General features: G+C 40.5%; 1 protein-coding gene across 2 annotated transcripts in view; it reads right to left on the bottom strand.

The window, feature by feature from the left end:
- fstl5 (follistatin-like 5) overlaps positions 1-16,592 on the bottom strand; it is a 176,916-nt gene that overhangs the window by 126,888 nt on the left and 33,436 nt on the right. For both annotated transcript variants that reach the window (XM_030396695.1, XM_030396693.1), the window contains exon 3: positions 12,825-12,855. In XM_030396695.1, the coding sequence (XP_030252555.1) occupies positions 12,825-12,855 (31 nt within the window). The remainder of the gene's footprint in view (positions 1-12,824; positions 12,856-16,592) is intronic.

Here is a 16,592-nt window from a genome sequence, read left to right on the forward strand (position 1 = left end):
CTGTGAACAGCTGGAAACAACAGAAAGGTGCAGAGAATAGGACAAAGCAGAATGATAACAGCAGTTGTGAGACTACAACGTGCGTCAGTATAGTGTTGCTGCGTAAGTAGCAGATGAAGTTGTAACATACAAATATAAATCAGTAGCTAGTTGTTAATTAGAAAGCTATCGACCCTCATTTGCTTGACGACACTGTGCTTATGGTCTGCTTTGGTTTGAGGTTAGAGAAACTTCAGGGTTTGACTGAAACGGTCACTGAGAGTTGACCGTGTTACCTCCGGCTAATAACAGCATTTTTATAAGTGAGGCGAAGGTAAAAACAAACTTTTGGCTGCTGTAAGTTAACGTGCACTCTGAGAGCTTGTGTCCACACAGAGAGACAGAATGATTCGTCTTCTCTAGCAGAAGGATCAGCTGCTAGCATAAAAGTAAGTTTTTTGTTTAGCTTGTTATTAATAGTTTTTAACATTATGCTCTCCACCGTTTCTCATCTTGTGTCGCTCATTTCTTCCTCAGTGTAGTTACAGGTTGTCAGGATTTATTAGGCGGCCTGTCATCGCTGCAGCGTTTCTGCCTTCTCAGCCAACAAAATGTGATTACAGATGCTAATTCAATATTTGAGCGTTATTTATAAATTTAGTCGCAAATGTTAAAAGCTAAACCTAATTAAATTCAGTAAGAGCATGAAAGGAATAAAATGTAATAAGCTGCTTCAGTGCTGGATTTAGATTGAATGAAATGTCAACCTGAGCACTGGTTGTGTTCCCTTTATAAAAAGGTATGGGGGACTTTTGTAGCTAAATGTGACGATAACGTCTAATCTTTCCACAATATTCCTATATTATCAAGTAACAAACAATTTCCATTTATCATCCAATAATGCTGTTTATCCGCTTTCTCTGCTACATGATGTTTTATTACTTTTAAACTGCAGAAGACAAATTTGTGGCTGCTTCAGCTAACAGAATAAAATCTATACAGCGTATCCATCACTGCAATGCACCTGCTTTTTATTGAGTTTCCACACTTGTACTTTCTTCGTTCAGGTTTTACAATATGCTTTTATAAAGACAGTAATCTGAAAGCTGAATATGCCCCAGCAGGTGCTACAATATTTACGTGTATTCAGTTTTCATGATGCCTGCGTGGGGGTTACACTTCCTACTCTGCAGTGGATGTGATGTAAAATGCAGCCGTGTGTGATACTTGAGTCATGATCAAAAAAACGAATACAAAAAAATGAATTCAATTGCAGTAACGAGACTAAAAGAAATGTGTTACCTCCACCCTCTCACAGCCTGGCTGAGTGCGTGTGCTGCAGAGTGAATATGAGAGCACCTGGCAGCCACTTGGCAACTTTCCGTCCCATTTCATTCCCTCGCCTAATGACTGAACGTGGGCCCGGCTCCTCTCTCATTCTGTCCACATCAGGATGCAGCACTGAGAGCGTTTCCACCAACAACCCCATTTATCAGAGATTGCAGACTAATTGTAAGCACCCCACGCTACTCCCATTACTATTTCACATTACAGTGAGTTGTCTTGTCGGGAGGCAAACAGCAGCGAGCCGAGTCGTTCGTCTTTTTCTGATGTTTCGGGATGTTCTTCCTGTTTTGTGGTCGTGATCTTTGGATGATTGTGTGGATGTGTATAAGGGTATTCATTTTTAAGGATTACATATTCGGACACAACGATGAGGAATCTCACAAAGAACAAAGGCTTTATAAAATAATAAAAATTAAGGATTTCTTTGAGTTTGTTCAGAGGATTAAGAACGAGTAGACCTTCACGGTTTACGGCTGAAATACGAATGAGATTGAGGTCAAAGTAGCAGACAGACGATATTGGATATGAATTGCTTTGTCTGTTGTACAGATTAAAATAGGATTAAAGTCAGTTTAGGTTGTTTTACTGCAATGATGGGGTTAAAACTAGCTTCAGAATTACAGTTATTTGGGAAAGAAACAAACAGCTGTATCAGTTGTCTGCACAGTGAAGAGGTTTGAAGGTTCTGTTCTGGCTGAGATGGACCGGTGGTTCTGCCTCCCTGAAGAGTTAGAAGGGTTGGTTCTCATGAAGTCGAAATCCAGTGTTTTTATCACACGTCATCCTCTAAATCTCACCTGTACGCCATTAATTCTATAGGTGTCTCTGAGAATGAGCCGTTACAGAATGATCATATTTGCTCATAGTGAATATTTCTGGTTTTCAGTCTTCATATTGCTGTTGTTGTAAACTGTCCAAATATTTGTACAAATTGTACTTTTATGCTTTGGCAATATTGTTTAATCTTAAAATAATTTGATTTAACGCACCCTGAATTGATGATGTAATTCCTGTTGTGGTTTGGAATATAAGATTTTTGTTCTTTTTTTCATTCTTTCTGTCGATGTGTGGATATTTCATTTTGTAATGAATCTTTTATGGCGCTTTGTCTTTGCCCCAAGTTGAAAAGCTGGAGAAGGATCAAGGCGGCTTCTCTTATGCAGCCTCCAGAGGGTTTTACCTTTAAACTCAATAGGGGCCTTTTTCAAAGCGAAAAAATAAAAATAAATCTGGTGTCACCAAAAAAAATAGCACATGAAGTGAAAAGTGGAGAGATTAAAGCATGTTCTCCTCCTGTCTGACAAAAAAACAACAACAAATAGGATTTTTTTCCCCCATGATGAAACACATAAAAGACCTTCTTAGATTTCAGTTCAAAAAAAGAACAGAAGAAAAACAAAATTGCAGTTGTGTTTTTTCCCCCAAATGCAGCGATAAGCTGAACCCCCGCTGAGAACGAGCCCGTACGACAAGTCGACTGTCAGTCAAACCGACGTTTATATCTCTCCACATGCACGCAGGGAAACTAACAGAGCAACAATAAGCAGCTTTGAAAGATAATCTGTAATCTGTGATCGAGATGCTAAAACCTTAAATGTTTTCTCTCGTATGGTCGATTCATGGTTCCTAAACTTACCCTACACGCTGTCGTAGATGTGAAGGCTGCTGTGAGGCGATTAACGTCAGACTCCTGGAGGAAACCGGATGAAGACTTCTGAGAAATCTTTGTATTCTCTTAATGTAAGCCGCAGAAATTTCCCACTTTGCGGGACTAATAAAAGGAAGTTCTGAGAATTTAAGAAGTCACGTTCATTTTGGAAACAACGTGAAGCCGAGTCAGATGAAACAGTTCTCTCTTTAACGGGACGAGTGGATCTCTGTTGGACCTGTTTCCTGTTTGGACACTGATGCAGTCCTGCCATTCAAATAAAAGGCACATTAAAGTTAATCTTGGCTGAGCGCAGGAAGCGTCCTTCAAGGTAATGTTCCCTCCTGTGATCACTGTGTTGACCTTCAGATGGAAAAAAGAGTAGCTCTAATGCCAAGCCTTCATCATTATCCCCTGTAAGTACCAGGGGTTCACGCGGATCACTTAGAATTATTGATGAATCTCAATTAGATCCGTCTCACTCCATTTAATTCTACATATTCACGATATGGTTTGGCAAAAATTATGGGTATCAACATCCTGGGAGTCATTTATATGCTGAAGATGAGTGTTGATGGTAATATTGTTGATCTTGCTAAGTGTGCAGCACGTTATGCTTCCTTTGGCAGTGCTGATGATCGCCATGACACCTATCACTCTCTCTTTACCCTTGCGTGTGTTATTATTTTCAAATAAGCAGTTTAAAGTTCTTTGCGAGTTCATTAAGCAACGCGGAGGCCTGAAAATAAATTGCACACCATAACGGTTTATTATGATATCGCTCATAAACATTGTTCTCGTGGTTTTACACAGTCGATCAGCTGATGTTTACCAGCATCAATAACTCTCCATCGCAGCCAGGAGCCTCTGATTTTAACTACTTTTTTATAAACAGGATTTAGAAATCTCTTGAATGAAAATCATATGAGTAAAAATAAATGACGGCAGCTTGTCGTGCAGCCAGAGCGGCCTTCTCTCTGTGGATAACAGTGGATGTCCTACACCAGAGCTGATAACAGGACTGCAGTGTGAAGGGCGTTCGGTTTTCAGAGAAATCAAAATGTTACATGAGTCCAAAAAAATCACTCTTCCGTTCATTTCAGTGGAGCCGCTCCAAACTGCTCAACCAGATGCACCATTTCCTCGAAGCGTAGGAGTGTTTTTACTTTAACCAGAGAGCAAAGCAGACAAACAAGCTAACTCGCTGTTAAAAATGTGAATCCAGGGCTGAGAGCAGCAGACAACCAATTTAAATCTGTATTTAAAGAAACTCTATTTGAACTATAATTTCTCACAGTGAGTGGCTCATTAGAAGTCTGCGCTCAGGCAGGAAACACTTAAGTAGTTCAACTTATGGTTCACAAGATGCAGAGTCCTGCTGGTGTTCGTTCTAGCCATCTAATTAGGAACCAGCCTAGACCTGCGACACCAGGTGAGAGCAGGTAACGAGCAGGCATGATGGAAAACTACTGTGGGCTTCATCACACTACTCAGAAATCGTGCTAATTTGTGATACACACTGACGGCTCTGGGGAAACTTTTCAACGCATCCCACGAGAACACACAACACCCGGTTACAGCGTTACGTCGTGTGAAAGTGGGACAGCTAATACAGCTAATTGGTGTTTTTGACCTGTCAGAGGAGAAAATGCACAGGTGCATTTCACATCATTATCAAAGTTTTTGTTTCAGATATGCCAATAAGCTGAAGCAGTGTCAGGGTCGACACTCACAACTGCATTGAGACTAATTAATTTAATTAGCTGCAGCTGTGTTTGTCACATTCTCCACTGTGAGAAAGGTTTAAAGGTGTTTCAGCTGCAGTAAAGGTTTAGTTCTTGAGATACTGGTGATTAATATATCATAGATATGTTACTATTGGCATTTATGGTGGCCAATATGAATTTTTCTTTACAGAACATACTTTAGAAAAAGTTGTCTGGGGTAAATTAAAGTGATTAAATCCCCAGTGAAGTTAAATATCATTTTGGCCAATAGAGCTGGTTGTTGACCAGTAAAACATCCTGTTCCACCATATCTTTGTCTCAAGTGTACCACATTTGAGAGATCGGTGCGGAAAATATGTTTTTACGTATACAATCTGTATATATAAGGCCGATACATTGAAATAAGACCTCACATCGTTGTCTGAATTGGCCCAAAACCTCCAGCATCAATCAAGCAGTTCTAGTTGGTTCATCCAAACGACAAAGACATTTTTGTTTCTTTCATTTCCTGATTAAATCGTGTTCCTTGCGGCTCCCTGCCTTCCATTTTTTAGATGTTTTCCTGCTCCGACACACCTGACTCAAATGAAAAGCTCGTCATCAAGCTCAGCTAAAGCACGATAATCACCCATTCATATCAGTCGTGTGTGGTGGAGCACAGAAACATCGGAGACACTGTCAGGATCAGAGCAGGGAGAACAAACGAGCAGGATAACAGCAGAAAACACAGACTGAATGTTTTACAGTGGAGGTCAGCCTGTTTTAAGCTCTAGTGTATTTAAAAATACATGTTCTCTGTCATATTGTCTTTAAATGTTCCTTAAATACTGCTATACTGTAGAAAAAGTCATATAATTGCAGTGTACATTTATATAAATGTTAGAATTAGTTATTTTATGAAACAGCTGACAAACACAGATTAATCGACTGTGTCACAGTTTTAAGATTTATAACTAATATAGCAACATTGGAGTGGTCATTGAACACTTTATTTTATTGTCTACTTTTTAATTTCATTTATATCTTTATCTTTATCTCTTGTGTCCATTCATGCTATATTTCTATTTTTACTTTGCACGGAGCATCTGGAACAGAAACAATCTCCCCCCGGGGAGAATAATAAAGTATTCTGAATCTGAATCTGAAATTGTGGTTCATTCAAACTCGATTGGCCCAAATTAGAAACGTCTTCATGCTCAGTGGACGGTCGATCTCAAGAAGACAACTGAAGGATGATAGTTTGTCAGCCAAATGTAGAAATGTTATTTCATTTTAATCTCTTCATGTGTGTTTTTTACATCACCAGCATGTCCTAGTGCTATAAGATAACTTATCTACATCCATTTGGACACTGAGTATGTACAGCAAAAGTTCCAAACTGAGCATGAAGGCCTGCAGTGCGAACACGGCCTCATGCTCTCTGAAGAGCAGCGTGACCGTGAAAGGTATAGCCGGCTTCCTCCCTGAGGAGGCGACAGAGTTGTAGCGTGCAGTATTTAGGCCGGACACAACTGTCCTCTTATGGCTTAGTGGGTCAAGGAGCATAAGTGGCCTGTAAAGCGAACCAGAATCTCCTCTGAGAATTCAAAAGGAAAATCCAATGGGCTTTTTTTTTTTAACTCGGCAGCTCATCTAAGCCTGTCAGTGGTGCTCATAAGCAGATGGTGCAGTGCAGTCCCACAGCCTCGCTTCAAACCCACTTCTCCTCCCTGCACAGGAGAAGACCGCTCACTCTGTGAAACCACAGTAACTTGATTAAGACTTACTGTATAAAAAGCTATTATAATTAAATAGTGGCAAAACAGTGAAAGGTTAGATGGAACAACAGGGAGTCTTTCAATAATTTTGTGTGAGAAAAGTGCAGTGCAACGCAGCATTCAGCGCTCCTCTGTACAGCTGTGACGAGTTATTAAAAGTGTAACCCGGGCCCGGGGGGTGGTGTGCAATTTTAGAATTAATATACAATTTAGAGCTTGGTGTTTGCAGCCTCTGAATTATTCAAATGTACTTCTGCTATGGGCTCGGGTCTGGTGGGGGTAAGGCAGCTGCTATGCATACAAATTAAGCTATTATGTCAGTATATGAAAGAATGGAAGACGACGTAGATTAGAGAAACATAAACATCGGTGCCAGGCAACAAAACAAGATGTTTGCTCTTGTGCAGAGTTCAAACCTCAAAGGCTGCACCAGGCTAATGGGAATAGTCCAGCATGTTCGATTGTTATTTGAGACTGATATTGCAGTCTGTCTGCAGGGAAATCTTTCTTTAGTGGTCATATTTATACGCATCACGCATCAACACATGGCCTCCAGTTATGAGAAATTTGATTAAAATGCTATATTTCCACAAGATTAATACACAATCTGGCCCGCCAGGAATTAAAGGTATATTCAAAAAGACACTGATATCAAGCAGTAATACCACCACTCTTTTTTTTTTCTTTGTGGTTTCGGAGGCTTTAGCCGTCTCGAAGAATCACAGTATACTTAGTGTCATCAGAAATGATTTTAGATACAGTCAGAAATACAGATGCTTACGTTTTCTGCGTAAAAACTTTTGCTATCCATTTTATCTTGCAAGAAAGTTTCAGAGATTATTATTCATTTATTGTTTTTATCATTATCTAGGTAGATAAATAACTTAAAATATGACATCCTTTTTAAAGGTCCCATATTATGAAAAACACGTTTTCTCTGGTCTCTACATATATAAGCTGGTCCTCCCTGAGCCTGCAAACTCCCAGAATGAGGAAAGCTAACGAGTCCTGCATGGTCTCTGCAGCCCACCCACTGGTAACACGGAGCTCCTACAGGCTGTTCAGATTCTGCTCCTGTCGTTACGTAATGAAAGGATTCATTATCATAGCCCCGCCTCCTCTGAGCGGTGATAGGAGATAGACAGGTAAGTGTCGCCGCGGTTTGATAGTATTAACAGTTGCCTACGAGTGTGGTGAAGTCAGCTGGAAACTGGCTAACTAGTTAGCTCCGCTTTGGTCTGCTATGCAATGGTGTCTGAAGTGAGTTTAATGTTAATAATATAACGATGGAGCTTGGTTGTCTCAGTAGAAAGCCTGGAAACATGTGCAGACTGGAGACAGAGACGATGCGAACAGTGTCCAAGAGTTTGGAGACTGTTGGAGACAAACACAGCTTTCGCTAGCTGTTAGCCATTAGCTACATGGTAGTAACTGTAACAACATGTAGAACAAACTAACATTATTCAGACACACTAACCATTCTGAAACGTCCTGCTGCAGCTGCAGAGTCTGTACTTCTGCAGGAGCCTCTTCTTCTGGGTCCGATTCTGGGTTAAACTGGTTCGGTTGAACGACAGCATCTCGGTGAGCCATAGTGTTACATCCACCGTAACATTAGCGAATGCTACTGCTAGCGTAAGCGGCATCGTCTACCTGAGAGCGGCGTGTAGCAGCAAGGCAGGTGACAGACGGAACTCATTAGTATTTAAAGGTGCAGGCACAGAAACAGCTGCTCTCAGTAGAGAGACTTTTAGACAGCTGACATTCAGAACCACGGATGGTTTGGGGCAATACATTTCAAATACAGTGTTGTTGGACCTCTGACAGCTGTGTGAAACTGATGAAAAACAGTATAATATGGGACCTTTAATATGTAAAGTCCACCAGCAAGAATTTATGGAGGACGGTGATCTTTTCCCGTCATTACTATTTAGACCAAACAAACCTGTCTAAGTCGGCTGAGACTCTGTTAGACCAGACCGCACTGAGAAGACACGCCCCCTTTTGTTGGACCACCATCGGACCTTAGTTCAGAAAACATGTAGATGTAGTTGATGGTGAGAGACAAATTATTGTATGTTTTACGTGTTTATCTATTTAAAAGTATTTTTTATCCACTGGTTGAAAAGCTTTTTGTAAAGCTTTGTTCAAACTAGAACAAAGAAAAAATGTTGCTGAAGTCAAGATTTCTACATGACAGTTGTGTTGTTCTCATTGAGGGGTAAATTATATTCCTGTTAAAGTTGCAATGGAAAACATTACAGTGATGATGATGGAGGCAGTCGTCTCACCTCACTCTGAAAACCTCACTGACTCTCCAGCTCCAGTAATGTGAACACAAATCATTATTTATTGAAGCGATGAAGTTGGACCGCTCGGCAGCGTCCACAGGATCGCGTGACCCGACAAATCTGATCAACATCTGTCCAAAGCAGATTATGGACAGCGTCTCCTGATACAGACAGTGTGCCTTTTCTAGTTATTCACTACCCTCCATTATACCTGTTTATTTATATTAAACTAAAAAGTGTTCATGTTTTTTAAAAAGCTTCACATTTATACTGATTTCCACGTTGTTTCTGAGAGGAATAATGTAGCGCAGCACATGTTTTAAACACTGTCTGGAGTTTAAGTCTCATTATTCAGTGAATATTCAAGTGTAAAAAATATAATTACAAGAAACTTGGACAACAACAATGTTTTCTTGAATTCTGGACAAGCTTATTGGACCTTATACGAGCAGAGCATAAACAAATCACAGCGGTTTGGATCTAATGAACACGGTCTGTAAACACCAGCAGAAATGTTTAAGTCCCTCGTTTGCAGCCGTCATCCTTCATAACTATATGTGCCACCGCTGACACTTTCTACATGTAACGAGGAAGGTACGATTATCTCAAAAAGTTCCATCAGGTATGTTATATCGCTAAATCAGTCTATTTATTTCATAAAATTGCATTCCACTGGCAGCCCAAAGTCTCGCTGCCTGCATAACAAGCTGGGTTAGTGTGGCAGACGCTCGTTCTGGGACTCCAATTACAAACATCCAGGAAAACCACTGTCATTTTTCTGTCTTTGTCTCTGCCGTGTTGACATTCAGTGAGAGTTTATAGGGCGGTGCATTCTCACCATCTATAATTATTTTTTTTGTTTTTTCCTCCTCACCAAATGTATTGGAATATAATATCCATCCATCCATTCTCTAAACTGCTCGTCCTGTTCATGGCTGCAGCTCACATTAGGTGAAAGATCGGGCGGCGCACTGACTGGACGGGTCGCCGGTCTGTCAGAGATATTACAGCCTCAGACACTGAACACATCAAGTGTGTTCTGTATGTATTCATTCAGAGCAAGACCCAGTGAAACAGACTACCAACTAACTTTTAATATTGAGGAACAAAATTATAATAATGGTATTCAGAAGAAGAGACTTAAACAGTTCCTATTCTATCAATATTAACTGGATCATTGTTCTCTGTTCACTCCTGTCTCCTCTCATTTTGGTTTGTTAGATGTGCATTCACAATGAGATCGTGACGTGGCTTGTAAAATTGACGTTTTAATGCTAAATTGACCTCAGTTGCGTAATAATGAGAAGCCTCCAATGTACGGGGTGATGGTTGAATTATTTATGATTGTCCCTACAGTTCGGTTGCCTTCTCGTTATCGGGGCTGGAAATGAGTTTGCTGAAAACTAGCCAAAGTGAGATCTCCCCTCTCGGCTTACGGAACATGGCGCATTAAAGTGAATCACAGCAGACAGCTGGGGCCGCCCTCTATGGTAATGCACCCTCTACAATTACTGCTTCGACCTTCCCCGGTGAAGAAAAATGGGGAGACGTCCATTTAGCGGCCCTTTCAAACACTTAGTGGCAGACATGTTGGGCAGCAGGACCACCTTTTGCCTGACATTGACTCTTGTTTAGAGGAGACACAGAAGACATTAGAAAGGTGACAGGTTGACAGATGAGATGCATCTGTCAAACACCGAGAGGAGCGTGGAGCCTTAATGCCCCGCACCGCCCTGCACCACACGGGGAGATGAAGCTGCGAGGAGATAATGGTGCCAACTAAAGCTTCAACAAATGGCTTTCTTCATTACCAATCTATCAATCTATCAAATAGTTTATCAATCAATCTGCTTTTAAAATGACAACAGTGTCATGTTCCTGTGTTCGAGGTGACATTGAATTGATTTGATTTGTCAAAGAAATAGTCCAAAACTCAAAGAAACACGCGGTGCTGCTGCTGAAGGTCGAGAGGAGCTGCTGATGTTTGAAATCTGGAGTGATTGTTCAGAGAGACTTTTACTGTGGATGTAAGTTAGAGGTTTTAATTATTCTTTTCCGCAGTATTATCAAAAATTCTCATGCTACAGCTTCTCACCTGAGTTCATGGTTACGATCAGTAAACTGAATATCTTTTCAGACTGAATGTGTCGACATGCTGATTCAAACCTTACAGCTGGTTTGTAGCTCAGACAGTTTGTGCCCTTTACTGAACTTACATGTATTATTAATATTTGGAAAAGTGTCCTGACTGAATCTTACAAAGTTTAGGTTAAAGTACGGCTTCTGAATTTTTTAGGTTGCTGGACGTTGACAGAACAAAGTGTTTTGTCCGTGCTGAGAGCAGAACCGCTCAGTTTGGTGTCAGAAGTAAATGTATCTTCCAAAACCTTCAACATTCAGGCAGCTTGTGGCGGCGAAGCACAGTATAATTCTCTCACCTCATGAGGATCTCAAGGTGTTGTTGTTCATTCCACAAAACTTAAAGTATGATATGAAATACAGAGTTATAACTGCTGCCACTGATGCTGAGGGGCAAACATGTTTAAAAAGATGCTTCAAAGCACAAAATCTTCACTCAAATCTATATTTCAGACTTTACAACAAAGTATATTGCAAGAACCGAAACATGCTGTGGCACGACTTGAAATTCTATTACTTCTCCTAAAGTGACCCGACAGCAGAAAAAGGGAAATGTTGCCTTTTATTATCTATTTATTTATTCATATTTCCATGGAAGCTGTTCACCACCTGGGTACAAAGATCGTCTCCGGGTCAAAATCACAGTCAGTTAGAGACTACAGAACACACACACACACACACACACACACGCACACACACACACACACACGCGCACACGCACACACGCGCACACACGCACGCACGCACGCACGCACGCATACACACACACACACACACATACACACACACCCGCACACACACACACAGTGCTGATTGATCTCACACAGAACTAAAACTTTCTCGTGCAACTTTCAAAGATCAAAGTTCAAACAGTTTCACACACAACCATCAAAGCGTTGTTTACTAACATGTCTACGTTCAGAGTGTAAACGTGCTGCAGGTGACAGAACCCTCAGATCACTTTGTTGGTTTATGTTGTTCACATTTGACTTTTATTGGAAATGTCTTCAGTAAATTGCATTCAAAACTACTTTCTGCGCATTTGTGATACTTTCTTAGGCTACACAAGTACTATTTCTTAAAAAAACATATATATTGTTTACCACCTTTGCAGTTCCTTAAGAAAATATTATAATAATCAAAATCTACTTTAGTGAAGAAAACATATATGACAGCTGTGTTGAAATACAAATAAGTCTTTCTGCACTGTTAAGCTGTAAAACTCTGATATTCACGCAGTTTCTGATGAATGACGGGTTGTTTCTTCATGCAAAATACATTCAGCATTTAGAAAGAAGTGAAATTGCATTATTTTAGATCTTCAGTGAGAGTGGGTCAGTTCTGACCCGGAGGACGAGGGGCGTATACTGTATACAGAACATGAAGGTTCATGTAAGAACTCACTCTGAGGTCCGATCTCTCGTCTCTCTTTGACTCACGTCACGGCTGTTCTGACCGCTACCTGTGCTGAAGCTAACACAGTTTTCACACAAACACAACACTCTTCTAAAACATGATAGTGATGTTGAGGTGTGTTGTTTTGAAATGGAACTTGAGGTTGGGAGTACCTGGTTCAGTGATAACCAGAGACCACCACAGAAACGGACCCCTGCTGGTTGACTGAGTTTAAATCTAATCATCTGGTGGATTCTTCACGTTGAGCCAAACAAACTGGTTGGAAGAGGAGATGATGTGCTGCCGTGTTTCTAATGGTTTCCTAGCGTGGATCTTTTTATGTTAAACATGCCCTCTGGATTTCCTGCTTCGTTCTTTAAAAATGAAACACTTACATTCTTTACACTCTGGGTGATCCAAAAGATCTCACAGCAGATTGGTTTAAACCGTGCTGTTACCTCAATCAGACAGAAATCCTAACCTGCTCCATGTTACTGGTTAAAACACTGCATGCCAGGTGAGGAAAGAAATGGAAACGTACCTTTTATCCTCAAGCTCTCCGGGATCCCATCCTGCAGGAACAAGAAGAAGAAGAGAAGAGATCACCGTTATTATAAACAGCTTCAACATGGTGACAGAAAGCTGCGTTCAGGAAGCTGAATGAGATCAGGCCTCGGTGCTTGTAGCGTAGACATTATATTCTATAGACCACTTGGTATACGGAGCAACCCTCTTTGCAGACAGCTCTGTGTTCAGTGGAGGACACATGTCAAGGCAGGCGCGACGTTCAGGTCCAAGGACTTCACTCTGACCGTGAGAACACGTCTGTATCATGTAGTGTACTAATGAGGCATTTATCAGACAGAAATTAATGTGCAATTATGTTAAGAGGTCATTTACCTCACTTCCATGCACAATGATGATCCTTTCCACTGGTTACCATAGTCACAGCCTTTACTATGTCTGCTCGTGCATTCAGGATATTTTAATATTTTATTTCCATTCCTGTTCTTTTTTGAAGGATCTTGTACTTCTTCGTGCTGTTTTGTTTATTGTGTTCAAACTCTGCGTCCTCGCTGAGGAGTGATTGAGGAAACTTCTCTGAGCCACTCGGAGCACGGACGGGACAGAAACGTGAATCTTTGTGGGGAGGTGAGATTACTGTGTGTGACGTGTTCAATTAAAGCTGAACACATAAATAGAAGTCACTCCAACTCAGCTGCCCCGTTTAACTCAATGAAGCCAAATCTAATATCAAACAGAATAGCATTACATCATTCTAAACTCCAAACCAGATACCAGCCACATAAACACACCTTCATCAGGATCCATGATTACTGCCTGAGAATCCATGAACATGTTGATAAAATCTTATCTCACATGTAAAAAAATAAAAAATAAAAAGTGAGAAATTATTCCTGGATCCCTTTATCATTTATTTACACCCTCAACTCGTGGCAGAGCTCGTGCACACACTCCAGATGGGTCTGCACTGATGCTTTTAGCTTAGCAGCTAAAGGGAAGTGTGAAGAGTTTTTGCCTTTATAAAGGGGGAAAATTACTTTTTTTAAATCAAGTTGGGATCTCAGGACTTCTGGAGACTTGGATTTTGCAGGCTGAGCTGTCTGGAGCCATGTTTGTTTCTCTACCTTTTCAAACCCGTCCCCATCTACTTCAGTGAGAACGCTGCACTGCTGTTCTGCTGTGAAGCTCCAGAAATGTTTCATCGACGATGAAATTTTAATTTTTTGGGTGAACTTTTTCTCTCTTTTACTCTTAAAGGCTCTTAAAAATCCTCCTCGGGAGCTTTTTTAAGGGCTTTGATGCTTTGTGAACTTTTATCTCCACCAGAATCTTGTCTTAACTTTAAGGGAACCATCTTAAAAGATAATACAAACGATTTACTCAGAATTTAATTACCAGGAGCAACTCTTTGTGATGGGGACACTTTATGAATACGACCCCAGATTTGTTGCATTCTCTTCTTTTCAAATGAGTGGTTTCTTTCTTTCTTTCTTTCTTTCTTTCTTTCGTTCTTTCTTCAGTTTTAAGATTTGATTTCCATTTGTACCTGTCGTGTGTCTTGCATCTGTTGAGAACATTAGCGGTTCTTAAATTATCCTCATTCAGAGCAAACCAAGAAAAAACTGAACTGGAATCAACAAAAAATAAAAAATGAGTAGTAGAGTCACTCCATGTGTAGAGACATATATAAAAAGAGCAAATCCCAGTGACCCCTGGAGTAGGTGCACTATTAAATCAGCTGAGTTTAGAGGGTGCACAGTGATGGTGGTTGTAGAAAAGGCTGTTATCAGGACTACTATTCTGAGTACTGCTCTCCACAAACCATGAATACGAGAGAAAGAGGCATAAATATTTGATTTCTCTACAGTCAAATCTGCATAGCTCATCCTTCTCGCTCTTGTACAGAAAATTCAGACTCTCTTCCTACCAGCTCGAGCACTGTGGTGTTATGGAGAAGATGCATTATGCAACAGGTCCACAGTCAATAATGAACAGCGGTCCCTGACGGCCTGCTGGAAATAGAAGATTACCCAATTCCCTGGTTTTCAAAGAGCATCTGCATACTGCCTCCTCCTGCCAACATGTGCCCAATCAATTCAAAGTCAATTAATACAGCATGTGATAGAGAACGTCACACATGTATTGATAAATGTTTCCAAATCCATTTTGACAGCAGGAACAGTTCATCTCACCATCGTCCTCTGTTACCTTCTGTATTATTCCGGCTGCCACTTTCTCCATATTGTCATTGTTATAATTTCATTAAGACGGAACTTTTTTCTTCTGGGTCTGCACACTTGAATTAATAACTGCTGCTGCTAATGAGACCCATACTGGAGGAGAGAACACCCACGTGAGCAGTAACTCTCTGCTAACAAGTCCTGAGTTGGATATAACAGTGCGGCCGCTGTTTAACACAACTGTTGTGTGTCGATGCATCGCGGCTGAACAGTGACAACAAAGTTATAATTATTCTACTAAATCATCTTACAGGAGTCTCAAAAACACTTCTTCAGAATAGCGATATTTACATTTTGGGTAAAACTATATCGCTGCAGTTAGTTGATTGATTACTCTCAACCATCTTTTTGATAAACTGATTGATTGCTGAGAGAATGTTAGAATGTCAGAGTGGCCTCTTTAAAATGATCAATATTCTACTTCACAGAGATGCAGAGAGAGAAATGACACATCTCACATTTGACAAGCTGGAAAGATTTATTTATGTTTTAATACTTTGACTGACAGATGACTTCACCAGTTAATAGATTGAAGTAAATCGTCTGGTACATTGTTCTCATTCCATGACCGCCGATCAACTCATTAATTAACTGCCTTTTCATTTCAGCATTAGAATGAGTTTTAAGATTAATGGTGGTTGTATGTATTTGTGCAGAACCGCTTCATATTCAGAGGAGAGCTCTGGACCAATCACAGCTGCCGTATTTAACACTGGGTGACTTTATGAAATATCATCTTACCTGTGAAGCCACGAGTCACTCGAGCTGCACCAAACATCATTACATATCAACTGGAGCATCAAATGTCTGACGTCACATTTTATATCATCACCCCAGAAAATGTCAAACGTTTTTCTGGTTCTAACTTCTTAAATCAATTAAAGATTTATCTTTTTTTCTTTTTCATTCCTGACAGTTAATACAGAGTGTTTAAGTGTTGGACTGCTGGTTGGAAGACGTCACTTTGGGAACTTGGAAAACGTGATAAGTATTTTTCACAGTGTTTTGACATTTTTAAGACTAAATTACTGATCGATAATGAAAGTGATTGTTAGTTGCAGCTGTATCCACCCCTGGAATCTAATTCTACAAAAAGTGTTACAGTAGTAACATTAGTGCACAATGAACAGACACACAAAGAAAGCTGAGTTAGATGTTGATTTAAAATTTGAATGACAGTATGGAGATTCAGTCTGTTTGGTACAGCCCAGCTTTACCATCAGCTCACTCTTTTCACTGAGATAAATGTGAGATGATGCTGTGGAAGTCTAAAGAAAGTTAAACATCATGACCTGAATATAATCCGTCCCTGCACGTCATCCTTCTGGCTGTCTCACAAATCATTGTTGACGAGCGACCCGGTAGGCCCAAATCACTGGAAACACCTGTGGCACTCTGACATTCTTCGTATCCCTCCCCGCCCTCTTGAGGAGGTGACATTTCAGATTTCTCTACAGGTAGGGAAGATATCAAATAGGGGCTTATTTGCATATGGCAGACAGTGTTCACACTTCATTTGTTTGAGGAGAGTGATTTCCCGAGGG

Source organism: Sparus aurata, chromosome 18 (genome assembly GCF_900880675.1).
Source record: "Sparus aurata chromosome 18, fSpaAur1.1, whole genome shotgun sequence".
Classification (NCBI taxonomy): Eukaryota; Metazoa; Chordata; class Actinopteri; order Spariformes; family Sparidae; genus Sparus; species Sparus aurata.